This window comes from Bactrocera dorsalis, chromosome 3, assembly GCF_023373825.1.
Source record: "Bactrocera dorsalis isolate Fly_Bdor chromosome 3, ASM2337382v1, whole genome shotgun sequence".
Taxonomy (NCBI): Eukaryota; Metazoa; Arthropoda; class Insecta; order Diptera; family Tephritidae; genus Bactrocera; species Bactrocera dorsalis.
Window position 1 is genome coordinate 52305055 of NC_064305.1, and position 20375 is coordinate 52325429.

Consider the following 20375-nt stretch of genomic DNA (forward strand, 5'->3'; position numbering starts at 1 on the left):
AAATGAATATTCGTCGACTTGCCTTTGCTTTTATTCAGAAAACAAGAGCATTAAAAAAATGTTTTAGTCACACGTTCCATACAAAGAATTGTTGGGATCTGAGACTTTATTTTATAAAGTGATTTCAGCGCCTCGAAACTACTGTTAAAATAAAAGAGTTCAAAAATCTTTACATGCAGTTGTAATACTTACATATTTAAGAAAGAAATCCTCTTAATTTAATTAATTTATTACACATTTTTATCAACACAAAGTCGCGATCATTGATTGCATTAACTTTTGACATTACTTAAGAATACTAAAGAGCATGTTTCCCAGCGATTTTATGAAAGTAACTCACACATTGATCGACATATTCAATACAATGTCTACTAAAATAAAAATTGAAGAAAAATATCACACATTTTCATAATTTATCTGTAGCATATCCCTTATTATGATTTTCCTTAATTTTCCTAAAACAGATACGCTCTCTTAATGTCATTAAGAAATTTCATATTTTCACCGGTATAAAGTAACCTCGGACAATCGAAAATCTCTATATTAGGTATATGGGGGCTAATGTAATCGTAGGCCGGATTTTACCCTGTTTGGATTCAAGAACATTCTATCATCTTGAAAAGATTCTCTCTGAATTTCAATAATACAGTTCAGGGTTTTACTGATATTAGATCTACAAGTTTGCAGTGCCGGATTAAACTAGCGCGGGGCCTGTAGCAAATTCTGTCAAGGGGCCCTTAACTTACTATAGGTTCTCAAGTTTAGGGTACTACATAAAACAAAACTGTTACAAATAAACTTTTCTGGATTTATTATAGGCAAATTTAGAGATAATACTTTCAATATCGACTTCTTTAAGCAAGTCATGCTCTATATTCAACAAAGTGAGATGATTAAGACGTTTTTTGCCCATCGTGTTCCTTAATTCATTTTTAATACGTTTTAATGTTGAAAAAGAACGTTCGCCACTACAGTAAGTGATCATGAGAGATAAGTAAATTCGCAAAGCAATTTCTAAGTTTGGGACACTCGATTCTAAAGAATTATTTAATAAAAGTTTATAATGTTGTTGTTCCAGATACTCCTCGCTAACAGTAGCCACATCTGTTTTCAGCAGCTCTGCGAACCGCACTAATTCGCCGCCTAGGCTGTTCTCCAAATCATCTTAGTAAGCACTGGCCATACTAGAGAAGTTTTGCAAAATCTATTCTGTTGTAAGAGATTTTAGCTGTCAAAATACTTCAAAAACACTAGCAATTTTGTGATATGCTTTCATATGTTTAGTTAAAGCAGACAGTACGTTATCAATAATGACAATAAACACCTTAAATTCGTAACGTTGTCCAGGTGTTTGATTTTCAACAAAGACGTCGAGTGTAGTAGAGCCGCTGAAATGGTCGTACTTTGTATTTCGCTTGATTCGCCGTCTGTTACTGGTATTCTTCACAGTAGGTCAGATCTTTGGCTCTTTCCTCGTTATCTGAAAAAATGGATCGCATTGCTTGGACGTAGCCATATAATAATTCATAAAGGGCGCATCCCGTATTAAGGTCTTGATCAGACGACTGCAGCGAAGCACTAGTCGCCAAGCGTTCTAGGATTTCGTTCCACGTAATTATCATTATTCCCGTTTTAAACTTATTCATCGTTGAAAGTAGTCCGTAAACTTTATTAAGGCACTCCGCTTATTGATCCACGTTATTGAAAATGTCTTCCAATACTTGCTTATTTAATAGTGATAAAACCACATAAAAGTACCTTCGCAGCATCAGCTCTGGCTGACCACCTAGTGTCCGATAACCGTTTCAAAATCGGAATTTTTGAAGTAGAATCTTTAAGTGGAAGTTTTCAATGAAATCGAAGAAAAGTAATGCTTCTGTACAGCAGTCTGCAGCGCACTTAGCAACCAAATTTAATGAATGTGCAAGACAGGGAATGTATTCTGCATACTTATTTATTTTCTTAATTCGGGCTTGTAAGCTGATGTATTTCCCACTCATGTTGCTGGCATTATAATAGCTTTGCCCACGACAATCCTTGATATTAATGCCACTCTCACTCAAGAAATCTAGTAAACTTTGAGCGAGTTGTTCAGCAGTATGACCCTCCATGTCCAAGAACTTAACAAATCTTTCCACTGGTCCAGATGGGAGAACATGACTTGGGACTCTGAAACACCTTGCGCTTAATGCTGGCCTGAACTAAAAATTTTTGCCCTGTTAAGATGTCAGCGTTATGATATAAAATAATGTTTTTTTTGCAATATGGAAGGTCAAAAGAATATCGTTAAACCATAATTTTCAATAAAAATATTGTAAACATTTAATAATTATGCTTAAGTAATTTCTTTTGACGGCCATGAAGCGTACAAAATCTAGAGATATTCGATAATGATTTTCTTTTTATTTTATTTTATGATAGCGGTATTCGGCAGAAATTTATCTTTATTTTGATATAAAAATTAAAATATGTTGTTCCTTAGATTTTGTAGGAAATTGAATGCCCTAAAAAAAGGTCTCGTATGATATTTTCGTAAATCCAACCGTTTAAAAGATATTAATAGTTAAAGTTTGATTATTTTTGGGAAAATTTTTTATTTCTTATGGATTTTATAACTCAATGAAAAAAATCATTATGAGTGATGAAACTCATAGGTTTTTGGAGTGGCTTTCTTAGAGGTGTCGGGGTAGGAACCTATTTTTCCGAGTACCAATCGAAAAAAAAAATATTTTTTTTGAATCACCCTAATATATGCATATATATATATATATATATTCCTATCATAAATTGACTAATACAACTCTGATTTCAATACATAATAATATAGAAATTTCAAAGAGCATTTTCCTTTATTTTCAAGGTATACATATACATATGTACACTGGTCAAAGAAAGTATTCGACATATGTATGTATTTTTTTATTTATTTATGAAATATGTATTTCTTAATATAAACACATAAAGAACCAAAAAACAGTGTTTTTTAAAGCAAACGTTTATATAGTCTGTAAGTTGATGAGGTTTGTGATAATCACAACAACAAAATTAAACAAAAACGCACCAAAACTAAATTATCCTGAAAATTAAAGCAAAAAAAAAAATTCGACAATTACGCAGAAGAGCGAATTCCAATGATTAACGGTGAAAGTTACGATCGGTTTGAATATTTTCTTTAACATTGTTATGCAGAATTCAATTTAGAAGCGATATTTAAATTAAATAAGTGAAATGTTAAACATGCGTTGCAAAAAAAAAAGAGACTGAAGAAATCAAAAATCTGATCGTTATACATTTAAAAGTGGATTAACCGAAACTAAAATAGCCGAACTAGTTGATAGGCCGCGAACAACTGTCCATTATATTATAAAAAAATGGAAAGATAAAAAGTCGGCTGAAAATCATCCAAGGTGTGGTCGCCCAAAAGCCTTAACTAAAGCAGACGAATGTTGGTTGATTCACCAGGTCAAAAAAGAACCAAAAACATATGGCACGGTTCTCTCCAAAACTGTTCAAGAAAACCTAAATATAGATGTGATACCCCAAACCATTCGAAATTATTTGAAAATCACTGACTACAGGGAAAGAGTTGCGCGCAAAAAGCCATATATCTCTAAAAAAAATAGATTGCAAAGACTAAGGTTTGCAAAAACGTACATAAACAAGCCCGCTGAGTTTCGGAATAAGGTGATATTTGCAGATGAGAGCATATTCAATCTTTTTGGATGTAATGGTAAAGTAATTGTGTACAGGAAAACTTACGAACTAGTGCGGAATCGGAGCGACTTTTCAGTTTTACCAAGATAACGACCCAAAGCATTCCGCACTAAATACAAAGCTTTGGCTTTTATATAAATTTCCTGGAGTAATTATAACTCCTGCTCAAAGTCCAGATTTAAATCCCATAGAGCATCTATGGGATCATTTAGAAAGAAGGCTGAGACAGCGCCATTTTACGAACAAACCCCAAATGGAACAGATACTAATGGAAAAGTAGTACAATATACACCCAATATAGACATAACAAGAAAGTTGGTCGAATCAATACCAAGACATTTAAAAGAAGTAGTCCGAAGTAAAGGAAGAGCTACGCGGTATTAAAAAGTAATTTTTTGTTTTCAAACTTGGATTTTACATGAATTGTCGAATATTATTTTTTTTTTGCTTTTATTTTTGGAGTAATTCAGTTTTTGTGCTTTTTTGCTTAGTTTTGTAATTTTTATTATAATAAAACTCATCAATTTACAAGCTAAATAAATTATTGCTTTAAAAAACACTGTTATTTGGTCTTTTATTTGTTTATATTATGGAATATTAGTTAATTCCATTTTTTGGCCGAGATTAATTTTTTAATTCCCTGTAAATAAAACAATTCATGATTAAATGACAAAACGTTCTGAGTGATGTCATGCTAAAAAATGTCAAACTTTCCAATGGAAATGTCAGATTGCACCTGGCAACACTTAGTGTTGCCTAATCCAGAAATATATATAGCAGCCTATGTACATCGATGTTATAAGATAACGATGCCTCCAGTAATCGTTTTATTTATTAAGAACATGCATATATTAATAATGGTTTTGATATTTTTTTTTAATTAAGGTAAAATTAATCACATTTTTTTAAATATAATATATACTTATTCTTATAATATTTTCTCGATTTTCCTAACTTTTATGACGTTAATGTACGGAGCCGATGGCCGCTACATCACTGGAGATCGCCAGCGATAGACCAATAACCCACTCTTGCTAAAAGCAACGGATTAACGCAACCAAGAAGCATGTACATAATTACAAACTGAGAACTGAGAACTGAAACATCCTGAAAATAACAAAAGACTTTAACTTCGCTTGCACCGAAGCTATAATACCCTTCACAAACAAAGTTTTATTTACAAGAGATTGATTTTGACCGGTGAGTTTGAATGACAGTGGCTCAATTGTTTAATATAAATATGTTTAGAGATTGTAACATTTTCTTACCCATGGCACATTTTGTGAAAAGACTTGATTTCGAAGAAACGGGCCTGTGCATAATTTGAGATTGATATCTCAAGAACAGAGACATGGCCAAATTGAATAAGGGTCTCCGAAGTTTCCTTCTGGCTGCTACCAACTTATCGGCAAACTTAATATACCCTTTAAAGGAATGCATATATGTAAGCATTGTAAGTGAAAGTTAATATTTTGTAATATATGATATGGTACTGTATAATTTTAGGCTAACGTTGTGACTAGCGTCCGACCGATTAATCAGCAATTTTTCGCCGATTCTTTATATTTTTTCGGATTCCATTCCATATTTTTGTTTTTTTTTTTGCTGTTTTTAATACCTCAGGAAAAATGTGAATAAGTTTATTTCTACATTGCAAAATTTATCTTCGCACCTTCATATTGATTGACATATTAACAGAAAGTTTTGTTTGCGTTTCATTAACACATAATATTTAATATTATTTTATATGTGTTTCTAGTCTGCAGAACGACTACTACGAGGAGGACTAAGAAATGTAATTTTGACTGAAATATTTATTTAATAAAGTGAATATTGAATGTTTCTCTACTTTTCATGTTATTTGTTTGTGTTTTTCTTTTGTTAGACTAGTAACTAAATAGATTTGTCCATTAACATAATAATATTCATGTAGTTTTTTAATAAAATGGCATCGACATCGGCCAAAAATTGGGCATCGGTGGGACACTACTTGCGACCCTCTTAATAGTGTTACAAAAGTAGTATTTATTTGTATTTGTATTGCTATATGCATCCCTTATTATGAACAATAGCTGTAGGTATATGGAATAGCATTTGTCTTGTTGTAGACATCTGGCGCCGCGGCTGTCTGCTTGTCGAAACAATAGACATCTGGCGCCGCACTACTTAAACAATTGCTGAGTCTGGCGCCGCGGCTGTCTGCTTGCGTCTGGCGCCGTATAGCATTATGTTCTGGTAATTTCCAGACGCAATATTCTAGAAGGACACGTCGGCATCAGCGAGAAGTGCGTGGCTATATAAGCCGTGGCAGCGCCAACGTAATCAACCAGTGCTAAGAGTAAACTGCTATAGTGTAGACGAGTTGTAAAATAAAGAGATTTAGTTGAAGTGAATTAAACGGCTTTTGGTTTCATTTGTCAATCCAGAGATACGAACCCAGTAAAGTAAAACTAGCAAGGAGTAAATTCGCAACAGTATTATTTAAACATAAATGTATTTTTATTCGTAAATGTATTAAATACATACATATTTACAAATAACTATTTAAACAAACATATGGCTTTTTATTCATGCTTGTACTTAGGAGGAAATGTAAAAACTCCGTAAGTTAAATATTTATTGTACAGGTCCCTTTCCAGTTCTCAAGTAAATACTCAACAAATAAATTCCTTATTTCTTGTAGTCTTCTGTAGTCAAGTAATTTTGATAGCAGGTTATGCATTGTGATTGATGCACATTAGAAGAGCAAGAGAAATTAAACAAAGAAAATATACTTTTGTGTGTAAGTACATATATATATAAATATTTTCATTGCGATTTAAATAATCTGGTTGATACTTCATAACAATGATTTCAACTAATTTAGCATGAATTTAACGATTACTTTAAATTTCCTTCAAGAAACAGTTGTTGATTTCAATGCAAAACTAGCATTGCCATATTCACATTTTATTGATTTTAGATTTCTTTAGAGCTGCATACATTTCTTAAGCGTTTTTTAAATGAAGTTTTTACATTTCTTAAGAGCTGGAACTACCCTTAATAGACAAATATTTGTAACAGATAACTCTTTTGGAAGAATAGTTCCTCCTTTCAGTCAATAAAATAATTGCAAATTTCTTTAAAAATTTTGAAATTAACAAACCGATTTTGCATTGTGAGGCTTGCTTTCACATCAAATCAGCATAGGGAAAACCTCACAATAGCGGGGGTGGTGATTTTTGTGAGGGCGCGAGAATAAGGCTTTTTTATTAATTCTTTTAGATTTCAGAACCATACCCAAAAATGTGCAAAATTATGCCGAGTTGACAGTCCTTAGCCAGATAAAAATCCGGTTCTGGTTACGTAGACCCGACTGCCGTGGGAACAACAGCTTTATGCTATCGATAGTGTTAGTCGGAATTTCAAAATATGTCGGCGAGGGACCTATAAAGGACTTAGTTTACAAACTAAAAAAGAGAACAAGTTCAGCTACCACGTTTCGCGAAATATTTCGTCAGATTTTAATAGTCTGAATGATATCCTACAGTGCATTTCGCAATTTCTGGTTTGATTTGAAATAAATTTAACAATTTCGATTGAAAGAACGTGTATGAAATTTGTCAACTGCAGTCGAAATATATCTGTCAACTTTGTGTTTGAATGGTGAGTAATACGATGTTCGGACCGACATTGAAAACATGTTTTCATGGGAAAAACTGGTTTTCGCACGAAAACTTGTGTTTTCGTCCATGTAAAATCTGTCAAACGAAAACACAATTTTTGCAGAAAACTACTTGAAAACTTACATTCCACTCATTAAATCGGTGCCTGCTCTAGTTTAATCACTTGATATTTGTTTACATTCCATATACAAATACAACTGTCACTTGATATTGTCAGATTAGAAGGATTCTCTTTCTCTTGCAAAACCCGTGCAGGGTGCACGAATTGCAGAATTTGGCGCAACGGCACAACAAACACACGCACAAATTTATTTGCAATGGCTGTAAAATATGTCAGACTAAAACCCATGTATTTTCGTGCCATCATATAGCGCAACTTCGTTCTGGATATTGTAGCAGGTTAAACTCCTACTTATCCAGAATCGACCCCGACATACCTAATGTATGTCCTGCATGCAACGAGTCTCCGCATGATACTGGCCACCTTTGGTCCGACCCCGTCGAAACAGCACGTTTCTTGGGCCTACCGTTAGATGATCTCGATGACAACTCAAACAACCCTTACCATCCTAACGGGGATTAGCTAACCGCTAAAACAACAACAACACTAGATTCTGCAATGGGTGCTCTCTTGGCCTTGCATATTTCGGTATAGGATTTTTGCATTTTGTGTCATCTTGCAAGAGCAAGAGAATCTACGTATTGATAGTTGTCAGTGAAAGCTCATCGAAAACACAAATTGTCGGTCCGAACGACTTACATTCCACACCATACTTGTTTTCAAAATGTTTTCAATGCCGTTCCGAACATAGTATAAGAAAGACGAAGCAGACGAGTACTTTATCTTCAGCAAGAACTTGTATGCCCTTAGGATAATATTGTTGTTTAAAATTACAAAATGTAGACTGAAGAAAAGTGACAATATAATATTAACTGCACAATGTCATGACTAAAGGGTAGTTTCCAGCTCTCAAGAAATGTAAAAACTTCATATAAAAAACGCTTAAAAAATGGTCAAGAAATTTACTTGTCTATAATTCAAGAAATAAGGAATTTTTTCTTGAGCAATAACGTGAGAGCTGCAACCCAACCTTAAAAAGAGAAATATGATGATTTTCTTTAACTACAAATTCACAGCACTGATGAAAAATTTATTTCCACAATAATGCCAGTAATGATGAAATAAAAGAGTTATCTAGACAACATCTATTGCCTACCGAGATACTCCGTAATTGTGAATGACAAAGGAATTTTTGAAAGCATTTAACAAATTAAACAGCTGATGTTTATTTATGTGCGATGGTTTCTGGTTCGAAGTTTAAGAATTTAGTTTCTTAAAAAGTTTATTTAGATATCTCATATAGTTTATCGCCATAAATAGTTAGAAGCACGGTAGAGGAGGTTAGAAGTGTTATAGTCATAGTTGATTTACATGTTAAATAAAATATATATTTTGTCCTTACGTAAAATCAACTTTTATTGCAATTTTGCCTCCAACTATTTGTTAAATTTATAATTTAAATTCAGTAAATATGGCGCATCGTTTACGTTTTCTCAATCCCAAAAAAACTCTATTCCTTCTCTGTGATATCCAAGAGAAATTCCGACCAGTAATTCCACTATTCGAGGGGTTAGTGACGAATGCTAACAAATTGGTAAGAAACCTGGTTTGACCTTTGATTTAATAATAAAAGTTTTGTTTGCAGACAAAAGCCGGTAAAGAATTTGAAATTCCTCTTATAGTGTCAGAACAATTTCCGGAAAAGCTTGGAAAAACTGTTCCTGATTTAGATATATCGCATGCTGCAGCTATTATAAGTAAAACCCAGTTCAGTATGCTTGTACCAGAATTGGAAAATAAAATAAAAACAATATACGGAGAGAAGCCTTGTGATGTTGTACTCTATGGGTTGGAGGTAAAATTCCAGTTTTCGGAGGCATTTGTGTATGCGTATTCATTAACAACACAAGATCCACCTTGTGAAAGTTGTTTCAAAGTTAAAACTGCCTTCACTCTTATGTACATTTCTTTTTTTTTATTCCAGTCTCATGTATGTATCGAACAAACTGCAATCGATTTCTTAAGCTGCGGTATTAATGTTTATATTGTAGCCGATTGTTGCACTTCCCGTCTGAATCAGGATCGAGATTTGGCATTAGATCGCTTACGTGAAGCTGGTTGCGTAATTACCACTAGTGAGAGCATAATTTTTAATTTGCTGCGCGATAAAAACAACCCAAAATTTAATGTGATTCGAAAACTAGTAAATCCGCCATCATTGGATATGCAATTGGCTAAGTATGGGTTTTCAAGTTCCTCTGGTTCTAAACTATAAATTTCACCGAACTCTCATCAGCACTAAATATCATGTGTTGCCTTGTTATTTAGTAATAAAAATATGTGTTTAAATTTATCAAATTGTGATATTCTTTGGAAATATTCCTTCAGATTCTTAACACTGCCAAAAAGGATATCAGAAAATACCTAATTAATTTTCCTAAGCTTGGAAAGAACCTGTTGAACTCTAACTTTTATATTGATCGGTGTTTTATTACTGCAAGATCTCGACGGTCACAAAGAAAGTGCCGAAGTACGAAAACATCTGACCTTGTTTAAAATAAATATTCTGTTATTAAGTGAAAGTTGTCATTTTTAACGACTAAATGTGGTTGCTGACAGTTGGTGATATTAAGATCCAGTCTGTACTCGTTTATGAAGTCCTAGCAAAGAAGAAGCGGAAAAGATTCGTGAAACATTTGCTTACTTTCGAACACATAAGGTAATGGGAATTCCCTCTGGTGGCTGAGTGGGCTTCGGTCGAAATATACAAGTAACGGGGATATCACCCTGTTTAATTTTTCCTAATTTAAATGAGCAAACCAGAGGTTTTTATATTTATAAGAAATGTAACGAAATGTAAGATGAAATCAGCATTTTAATATAATTTTCAATAAAAAACCGGGTCTTATGAAACGAATTTTTTCGACTATAAGTATTTCTACTCTAATAAATTAGCCACCATACAAAATAGTTGGTAGATTGACTTTAGCAAATGCTTGGGCATTTTTCGCTCGCCGGTTAATAAAAACAAAACCTGTACTCTCAGAAACTCATTGATCCTATATATGCAATGTGTATGAACGAATATAAAGTACTTTGAATACTTTTAACAGTACCAATATATGTATACGCATTTATACATTGTGTGTATTGCAATCATCATTATCCAAATAACCGATTTATATAGTATACGTACACATAAGTATTTGTACATTTTCATTATGTGATATATGTAAATATCTACAATATAAAAACTTTCAAGTTATATAAGATAAATGTGTATATAAAAAATTTATAGAATATATTTGTTTTGAAATAAAATCTATTGAAAATCTACTTTCAAGGGCTCTTCTCAATGTTTGGATGAAAACCAGTTGAATCGGCTGTATAAGTTACCCGTACCTTCTCACCATTTTCACCAGGAAGAAAATATTCACCCTGAATTCCATTAACATCGCCATGTACTTTAGCTTCCACTCCATTGGTTGCCTCATACCCATAGTTGAAATGTCCTTGAGCATCAATTTCGCGGTAATTCGATTTTAACTCTGCCTGGACATCTTCCTCATTAGCGGCTACAGCCCCCACGAAAACTAGTAGCAAAACCTTTAAATATAATACATATATGTATGTATGTATATGTGCATAAGTGTAAATACATTAATCGACAAAATATAACGCACTAACTGAAGTCTTGAAAAAATACCTTTAACATTTTTCAAAAATTTTACTTACATACGAATATTTAAGCATTTTTCAAATCAATAGGTGTTATTCCTCTTAGTTGGCAAGATCAACTGAAAATCGTTATCATCGTTGCGCAAATTATGTATAATCTGAATATTATTAAAAATCAAGATATGTATGGATACATATGTACATATGTATGTATGAACATACATATGCATATACAAACCCATATTTCTACTCTGTGAACTGGTTTAAAGTCATCCAATAGCTAAATTTAAAATTATTAATTTTTAATACACTATAGATGACTCCTGATATATGTATGTATGTATATTAAACGATTAGGTTTATATCAATACATAAGTATGTATATTTAATTATTTGCGTGGACAAAAATTAGTCAAGGAAATAGAGCACCTATTATATGTACTTAAATGTACATACATACATATGTAACTAATTACTGCATATTTTTATAAACTCACATGTTATACTCTAGTTTTTTACCTAACAGTTGTTTGTATCATCTAAAACCAATCAAGATAAATATAGAATTGTATATACATACATACATACATATTTATACAAATGATCAGGAGTACAGGATGTGTTGAATTATGTCTGACTGTAAATCTGTGCAAGCGATAACTTATGGGCCATAGGCTTACTTATTTTCATTAAAAATCAAACATCAAAATAATTTTCGATCGGAAACTTTTAGGAGATCATTGATACCGTCGATAACCTGCTTTACCAAAAGTGAGCTGTTTTATCAACACGATACAAAAGACGAGGTTGTATACAGGATTCATCAGTATCTGTGTTACTGGCATACCTAAATAAAAGCATTAACGCCGACGCGGCATCCTTAAATAAACAACAAAAATAAAAAGGGCACGTCAATTCTCACGCAAATTCGAAAATTAGTACAATAGAAGTAAGATGCAAAACGAATTACAATTTTACAAGCATTAAACATCGTGCGTCAAGAAATTTTTAAGATAAATTAAAAAAATTAATTTTTAACCCGCTGTCAAAATCGAATGTTTCAATCCTAAGCATTGCCGCTGTGTTTATTTGGGTATACAAAGTCTATGGCATGAGGAATTGTTGAGAGTAATTTGCAGCTGCCGCTTTTTAAATTGTATAAATTGTTCTCTCACTTCGGATCCCATTCGAAAAATTTTCTGCAGTTACTGAAAAACATGTAAAATTTTTGAACGCCCTTTAATCCTTCAATACATGTATGTATAATGCTTAGCTCCTTTTCCAGTGGACTTAAAGTTGCTGGGGGAGACACCCCTATTTCAGATATTTAATTGCAAACTTAAAATCAATCCAAACCTGCAAAATGAATGAAAATGCCTTAGGCACATGTATACTTCAATTTGATTTTTGTTAAATTGTTTTATCTCTTATCTCTAAAATACACATTAAACTTTATTTACGACGTCTTTAGCAATTTAATCACATAAATTTTTACAAACGCCTTACGCTTTTCAACGGATATATTGGGTAGTCGAAGAGTATTTTCTTATTTCTAATCAAACTTCAACTTATTTTTTTATATTTATTTATAATAATAAATTAATAAATAAATATCTACCATTTTGGTCGACCACTTTTTGTCATTTTTCCGCAAGAGACATTATTCCATCAGTATAAAACTTTCGTCAGTTTAAACCGAAATTCTAGAACGGAAGCGAGCGAACCATTGTTGTGCTACAGGAACTGATACAGCATCGTCTCTGTAAATGTACAAATTCCATTGGTGGCTTGCGTGGCATTTTTCCTTTTTTATACAAAAATTTCAAAATATAGCAAATTTCTTCATTATTTTCACTCATTTTCGAACAGCTGTAACTTTTTTTCAATTTCAATGGAATTTGATCGAGTCGGTAAGTGAGTTCAACATGAGAAGAATTTTTTCTGTACGGTTTCAAATATGTATGTCAACGTAATTTGTTTCGATCAAATCAGCAAGCTTACTTGAAAAAGTTTAATTTAATATAGGGTACAGCTTACACACGGACTCAATTGTCGATAAAACCGAAATATCTCCAGTCATCAAACAAACAGTCGTCGCACTCGCGTCACTGTTGACAGTCATAACTTCCAAGTTGTAGACTATTTCGTCTATCTTGGAATCAGCATTAACAAGTATAAGTATATGGTACAGAGGCATGGATGATGATAACATCTGATTAGTCGACGATACTTGTTTTGGAGAGAAAGGTTCTGCGAAAGATTTATGGTCCTTTTCGTGTTGGCCACGGCGAATATCGAATTTGATGGAACGATGAGCGATGCATCAAACTGCCAAAAAAAAAGAAGACACGAGTGGCGCGCTTTTGTTAACTTGGCTATAATAAGGTAAGCGGTGTCTACGCCAGAAAAGAAGTAACCGTTAGTTCAACAAAACTGTAATACTCTGAAGCAACTGGTTGCGGTTTAAACCGCGAAAAAATACAAATATAAAGAAAGGTTTCAATTACGCCAAGGAATATAGGAAAAAGCCTCAAGCATTCTAGGTCTCCGTTGCTTTTGCGATCAATCAAAATTTTGTTGTTTCGTTTTGTCTATACCCACAAGGAAATATGGTGGGGGTAGGACTATGGTTTGGGAAGCAATGGCAGCTAAAAGGCCAGGAACTTTGCGTGTGTTGTATGAATCACGGCATTTAGATATTTTGAAACAACACTTGCCCGAAACTGCAACGATATTGTATCCGCCACGTAGTTTTTATCTGGTGCATGATAACGATCCTAGACACTCAGCGGTGGTCAAGGAGTGGCTGTTTTATAATGTGAAAAAATAGACACCACACCCACCGCAAAGTACGGATCTAAATCCGATAGAGCATTTGTGCGCCCATATAGAAACTGAACTAGGAAAAAGACCTATGCATAACAGAAACGACCTGATTGCAATTCAGGACATTTGGTCTAATATTTCTAACCAGAAATATGGTAAATTTTATGAATAGAAGACTTCAGGCTGTTATTGATGCCAAAGGATATCAAACAAAATATTAAAAGTATTAATTTTGTAAATATGTTTACGATAAATTCAATTATTTTTATTGCCCCACTAGTTGTTTCTTTTGCTATAAAAAATATTCCATTGTCCCATTTTTTTTCACTGTATGTAGTTTCGACAATACCTGAAGGCCTTGCAAGTTTTGAGAGAATAAAATGTTCGGTTACACCCTCATTTTATTTTTTTTATTTTATTTTATTAAAGCTTACATAATAAACAAATTATTATATAAACTAAAGTACGCAGCACTAGCATCATAGGCTTTCGGCTGACTGGTGGGATAATAGTTGGGTTCATTAAAAGCTGAACAGGATCATCATTGTTGATAGAGTTTATAAGTATAAGCTGTCTTCCATATTGTCTTTTAAAAAAGGCAATCAAGATTCAGGCAATATGTTTTTTATCGGAGATGTTGGTAACAAATAGTATTTTTCATACATATTGACAATGTTGCTTAAATTAATACTTAGAGTCTAATATTAAGCCTAGGAACTTAAAACTATCTGTACAGATTAAATTTATATTATTAACGGTAAGTGTGGGTGTATTGCAATGAGGAGGAATGTTAGAGGAAGAAATTGACGTGCCCGAAGAACCGGACCAATGGAATAAGAGGGATAAGATTTTAGAAAATACTAAATCATCAGATAGATTTGGTGACTGATATTAGGGAAGTCAGATAAAATTGTACTGATTTTGAAGCGCAAATTCTAAGGCTATATCTTGCGGATATAGTAGATTGCCACGAGGGGAATTGAGGAGAGAAATCGGAAAAAAGGAGGTTAAACCAGACAGTCTCCTTATGTAAGCCCAATCTTTCTTGGGTTAGAAGAGGAATTGATTTCACTAGTGAACTTTTGAAATCACTTAAAGTGAAAGATTCATTAGGAGGGGAATAGGCACAAATAATGATGAGTTTATAAAGGTTCGAGTTCGATGTAATTATTTAAGTATCCGTTGATATTCCACTGAAGGATGGATAACATGGATAGAAAGATAAAGAAAAAATAATAATGTGAGGTTATGGGAAGTTATTGCTCCATTAACGAGGGTGACGGAGATGAAATGAGGAGGAAGTTGTATAGGTGTTATGAGCAAGAGGAGAGATGGCAAAAGATGCCAGGGGAGATAAGGTGTGTGAGGAGGGCGATGAGATGTGGGAAAGTGGAGAGAAAGATGGGGAGGGGGAAGAATTCAAGGATGGAGGGTATAGAAGAGGGGTTCTTTGAAGTTTCTGGAAGTTCTATGTGATGCAATGGATTGTTGGTGGAGGATGAATCGTTGTTAGCTTTTGTTGTTGTTGCGTTATTATTGAGGTTAGAGTTTTTTGATATTGAAGTATTATCTTTGTTATTAGGGTTTTTTGAATTTGTATTTATATCACTGTTAGTTTGCATTTTTGCCACGTTGGAGAAGGAGAAGGGGGATGGGGTGGAAGGAAGTTGATATTTATACATGTAATGGCGTCACGCATGGTGCATTTGTGTATAGTTTTAATTTTTAATATTTCTTTCGATTGAATAAATTTAGGGCAAGGATTTGAGGACGAGGGGTGTTCACCTGCGCAGTAAACTCTGGTGCAATCAGAAGGGGGAGAGTGGTTAGGAGGAAGGTTGCAAATGACACAGGAAGGAGTTTTAACGCAGTGTTTAGCGGTGTGTCCTAATAGCTGACAAGTTTTGCAGCGCATAGGATTAGGGTAGTACGGACGGACATCTAGGGTTCTCCAGGCTACATCAATTCTGTTATTAAGTGTATATTTATTGAATGTTAATAATACGGCACCAGTAGGTACACGAACGCCTTTAACTATTTTGTTAAACTTGTGGACTGCAGAGACACCTTGTTCCTTGAGACCTTCAATTATTTCATCGTCGCTAAGTTGGCAAATAAAGGGGGCATAAATTGTGCCCTTGACTGAGTTAAGGGTGCCATGAAGAGCAACTTCAACAGCACCTGCACCGGGTAGATTCTTAGTAGAAAGGAATTTATCAGCAGTTTTTTGATTTTTTACAAGGAGTAGGCTGCCATCGCGAAGTGACGAGACGTTGTTAATATCTTTACTGATAAGATTAAATAGCTTTATAAATCGCGAAGCAGGAGATGGAAGTAATAGGTTTACTGGCATCCCGCGACTTAATGACGAGGTATTTGGGGTCATCCTTCTTTGTTATGGGGGGTTCCGGAAATGGGTCCAAGGTGTTTGTTCAGGCTTTTTTCTTTTAGTCTTCTGGGCTGAGGATAATAGGGCAAACCTATTATCACCACCCAGATTGTTGGCCCCAGGGGGCATTGTGAAAATATTACTTCTTATGTATGCAAAAATGTATGAATGTAGCACAAGTTAATAATAAGAAATAAACACAACGAGAAATTAACAGTAAAAAAGTTATTTGTGCACAACTGTAAAGTAGCGTTATAACACAGAGACCGCTAGAATGAAGATGCTCAACAGCAGCACTAGCGAGAGAAAAATAAAAATGCGACCGTACGGTTTGACAACACGGTTACGACCCTCATTAAAATAAAGTGTTGTTAACATCAGAGGGTATTAAACCGGCATTGATTCTTGTAATAGGAGTATGAAATGTCCGGTTACATAATACATAGATCTTTCGGGGAAACTTTAGTATACGATCCCACGATTTCAGGGTTAAAAGTGATATGGTTCAATATGGCTGATGCGCCAGATTAAGAAAATATATATTTGTTGCCGCCGCAAACTTATAGTTTTCGAGATATTTGCATTTAAAGTTGAAAATTTTGCAAATTTTATCTTGCAATTTCTCGATTTCTAGAAATTATTTACTTCATATTATGCACTTTTTATGCACTTACACTTCATTACATTGTTTCTACATATTTATTTTTTAGTAATTATTTAGTTATTTGCTTAAAATAAGCATTTTATATTTTACACAATTTTCATTCCATGCACAATAACAAAAGTATTCCGTGTTGACAGATAATAAGTGATTGCCATAATTACACATTTATCAAGCGAATAAGAATGGATAATAAAAACTCAAACGCAGAAAACAAATACCATCTGAAATAAATTTTCCATTGTAATAAGAAAAGTTTTAAGGCGTATAAGTATGTTTAATCTAATAATTTAATAAAAGGATCATAATGATTATTTGCAACACAACAAAGGTAAAACAGGGTAAACATTAGTCCATTCGCGTCCCTCTTCTTTCTGCATTGGCGGCCTTCGGCCGCGCTTCAAAAAAAATAACCCTGGCCGATCCAACACCGGGGTGTGTCAGGTTTTTTTTTGAATAAAACTCCTTTTTGCGTTGGTGGCCTGCCCGATCAAAAATTATGATGTATGAAGAAAAGGAGCAATGATTTATGTATTTGGGGTATAATCTTATTTTTTATTCATTTTGATTCATTTTTATTCGTTTGATAAATGTGTAATTATGGCAGCACTTATTATCTGTCAACACGGAATACTTTTGTTATTGTGCATGTAATGAAATTTGTGTAAAATATAAAATGCTTATTTTAAGCAAATAACTAAATAAATACTAAAAAATAAATATGTAGAAACAATGTAATGAAGTATAAGTGCATAAAAAGTGCATAATATGAAATAAATAATTACTAGAAATCGAGAAATTGCAAGATAAAATTTGCAAAATTTTCAACTTTAAATGCAAATATCTCGAAAACTATAAGTTTGCGGCGGCAACAATTATATATTTTCTTAATCTGGAGCATCAGATCTATCTAACCATACCACTTTTAACCCTGAAATCGTGGGATCGTATACTAAAGCCGACCCGATCTTTCTTACTCATATATTTTTAAACCTAACGACACTTTTTTAGACACGCAGACATATTTTTCAAAATAATTAAACGAATACGGGTTAACTTAGTAACATAAGTTGCGTATTTATAAATGTAACAAAAGGAAATCATTCTTAACTTAATATGCATCACACAAGTTTTTTCGTAGGCTTAAGCCCTCGTCGTTTCAAATCATTCACTACTGATTCAATTGGTGCTCCTCGGGCCAAATACGTAGTTTTGGTAATCATTTTCCGAATTCTGTTATTCTGGTGGGAAGTAAGTTTTTTGCTGTCAAAGTTGTTTAAAATTGCTTCGTCCACTACAGGAAAGGAATTTTGCGATAAAGGAGATTTATCCTTATTTCTTTGGATTTTCTTAATTTGTTTTCTACGCCTTCTTTTTTCGCTGCTCTTCTTATGTGCTTTTTCACTAAAGTCTTCCCATTTGATGTCTTCTTTTCGGCCTTCAGCTATTTCCGAACGTCGAAAATTTTGATCTCGTTTCTTCAAAAACTGCCTGGCTTCTTCACTTTCCATGTTTGGATTGTTTAGTAATTTTGCCTCCTCTTGCTGTTTCTGAATTATTTCGTTCTTGAAGGTTGACCATGGGGTTGGTAATTGAGTTTTCACAACTGGCGTAAATTTTTGTATACCCCATTCTTTCTCCTTCTTGTTCAATTTACCCCGAGTATCAACTTTATTCCGAGACACTCCAAACTGTTTGTCTTTCTTGTGAAATACAGGCTTTTGCCTAAACGGATTACTTTCCATTATCAAATCTTCTTTTACAAATGCGGATAGCAAAATAAATGTGTAAAAAGTTATCGATATCAAACGAACCGATTAACGAATTTTTCTTTGAACCTGTTGGATATACACCTTAAAGCCCGTCCATAAGCAGAAACTTTTCTGTACTGTGATACAGTCTCAAGTCTCTAAATTTGAGATTTTAAGTTGAGATAATTTTTGGGCCTTGAGACGATATTGCTATTCTGTAAGTGATAGTCACATTATCTATTACATTTCATTATTCAGAGATGTTTTTACACTTGAATGAAAATAAATATGTCGATAACAAATATTAAATTTTCTAAAACATAGTGAAATAATTATTAATAAAAATAAAAATATATGTTGAATTTGTTTCATAATATTTACGAAATTTATCTAAAATTAATTTATTTTTAACCTTTTCGTGTTTGAGTAGCTTGCAAAATATAAAAAACGACAATCGATTAATATCTATGATGATCTCTATTCAATATACTTAAAATGGCAGACAAGAGTTCTTTTTAGATTTGTGACCTGCTAACTACCAGGTCTCAAATTTGAGGCAATATTTTGAGGCTAACGCTAGAGACTGTTTAGTGAATAGTAACTAGTCACAAATTGAAACTTTACCTAAAAATGTCTCAAATAGAGACTAGAGACTGGTTACAGGATCCCACTATTACTTGTTAAATCACTGAATCAGTTATGGTATAAATCGGGTATGTCTTATAGCGGGATTCTGTAACCAGATTCCTCGTTAAATTGTACATAAGAATCAGTGTTCAAAAATATGGGACTCTGATCCCATGAACAGCAAAAAAAAAATGCAAAGTTGTCGCTAGATTAACTTAGATTAGATAAATAAATGAGGGTTGCACCGCGCCCTTGGGTCTGTTGTTCCCTCTCCTAACTCACAACGTCTCAACTAGGTGCATAAGAAGATTTAAATAAGTGCTTCTTGAGCTTGCAATGGCCAGTGTAGAGGGCGACAAGTAGCCTGAGATGAGATTTTGTGTGCACACCGATCGTAAAAAATCAAATATTTTAGACAACATGGATTGGTATGCACACAAGCCCATACACGAGTAAATCGCAATCGAACACATACCGATCGAACGCACATGTGCGTCGTGTATGGCCACTTTTTGCCAAACCCCTCTGCTGTCATTTGGAGCAGAGTGTATTTGGCGACTTGACCGATCACTAGGTGTAGCGGGGTGAGTTCCAACAAGACTTTAAGTCCCGCCGTCGGACATGTACGCATAGCTTCCGACATACAGACGCAGGCGAGTCTTTACAGCTTCGATAGTTAAAGTCCTATCGACGTCTCCGTTGCTTTCGGAGCCCAAACTACCGCTCCATAAGTAATAATTGGTCACTATCATGGTGTACAACCATCTGATAATCCTTGGGTTACATCACTAGGATTTACCAGCAAGTCGAGTGCACACCATCAGTGCCTTCGTGTTTTTGACTCAGGTATTTGACCATATTAGTCATCTGTATGTCTCTGCTCCCGAGTGTTAGGTTCCTGAGGCCAGGCAAAAACCTGCGCCTCGTAAACGGGACGATGATAATCTTAAAGGGGTTGATATTTAGTCCAATGCTTCTGCACCAAACCTTTTCCAAGCCTAGT

The 20375-nt window shown here is 33.9% G+C and overlaps 2 protein-coding genes and 1 long non-coding RNA gene across 5 annotated transcripts; 2 read left to right on the top strand and 1 right to left on the bottom strand.

Annotated features, from left to right (window-relative positions):
- The first annotated feature begins 502 nt into the window (after window positions 1-502).
- LOC125777674 (uncharacterized) lies at window positions 503-7186 on the top strand. Of its 2 annotated transcripts, none has more exons than XR_007422341.1 (3): window positions 503-4914; window positions 5005-5167; window positions 5221-7186. It is a non-coding gene; the product is annotated as an uncharacterized LOC125777674 (long non-coding RNA). The 2 variants fall into 2 exon arrangements; XR_007422342.1 differs by having other exon boundaries at window positions 504-4914; window positions 5005-5158.
- Window positions 7187-8622: 1436 nt separating this feature from the next.
- Window positions 8623-9798, top strand: LOC105225366 (isochorismatase domain-containing protein 1). 2 transcript variants are annotated; one of them, XM_011203789.4, is made up of 4 exons: window positions 8623-8780; window positions 8907-9034; window positions 9086-9295; window positions 9425-9798. In XM_011203789.4, the coding sequence occupies exons 2-4, from the start codon at window positions 8912-8914 to the stop codon at window positions 9713-9715; spliced, it is 624 nt and encodes a 207-aa protein (XP_011202091.1). In that variant the 5' UTR covers window positions 8623-8780; window positions 8907-8911; the 3' UTR covers window positions 9716-9798. The 2 variants fall into 2 exon arrangements, with proteins under 2 accessions (XP_011202091.1, XP_011202090.1); XM_011203788.4 differs by having other exon boundaries at window positions 8639-9034.
- Window positions 9799-18040: 8242 nt separating this feature from the next.
- Window positions 18041-18790, bottom strand: LOC125777738 (uncharacterized). Its single transcript, XM_049453116.1, has one exon. It carries the CDS (start codon window positions 18737-18739, stop codon window positions 18116-18118), a length of 624 nt encoding a protein of 207 aa, XP_049309073.1. The 5' UTR covers window positions 18740-18790; the 3' UTR covers window positions 18041-18115.
- Between the last annotated feature and the right edge of the window lie 1585 nt (window positions 18791-20375).

Coding starts and splice junctions, on each gene's coding strand:
- LOC105225366 (XM_011203789.4), top strand. CDS start 8,912: ATGGCGCATCGTTTACGTTTTCTCAATCCCAAAAAAACTCTATTCCTT. Junction 9,035..9,085: donor TGACGAATGCTAACAAATTG/GTAAGAAACCTG, acceptor TTTTGTTTGCAG/ACAAAAGCCGGTAAAGAATT. Junction 9,296..9,424: donor TTGTACTCTATGGGTTGGAG/GTAAAATTCCAG, acceptor TTTTTATTCCAG/TCTCATGTATGTATCGAACA.
- LOC125777738 (XM_049453116.1), bottom strand. CDS start 18,739: ATGGAAAGTAATCCGTTTAGGCAAAAGCCTGTATTTCACAAGAAAGAC.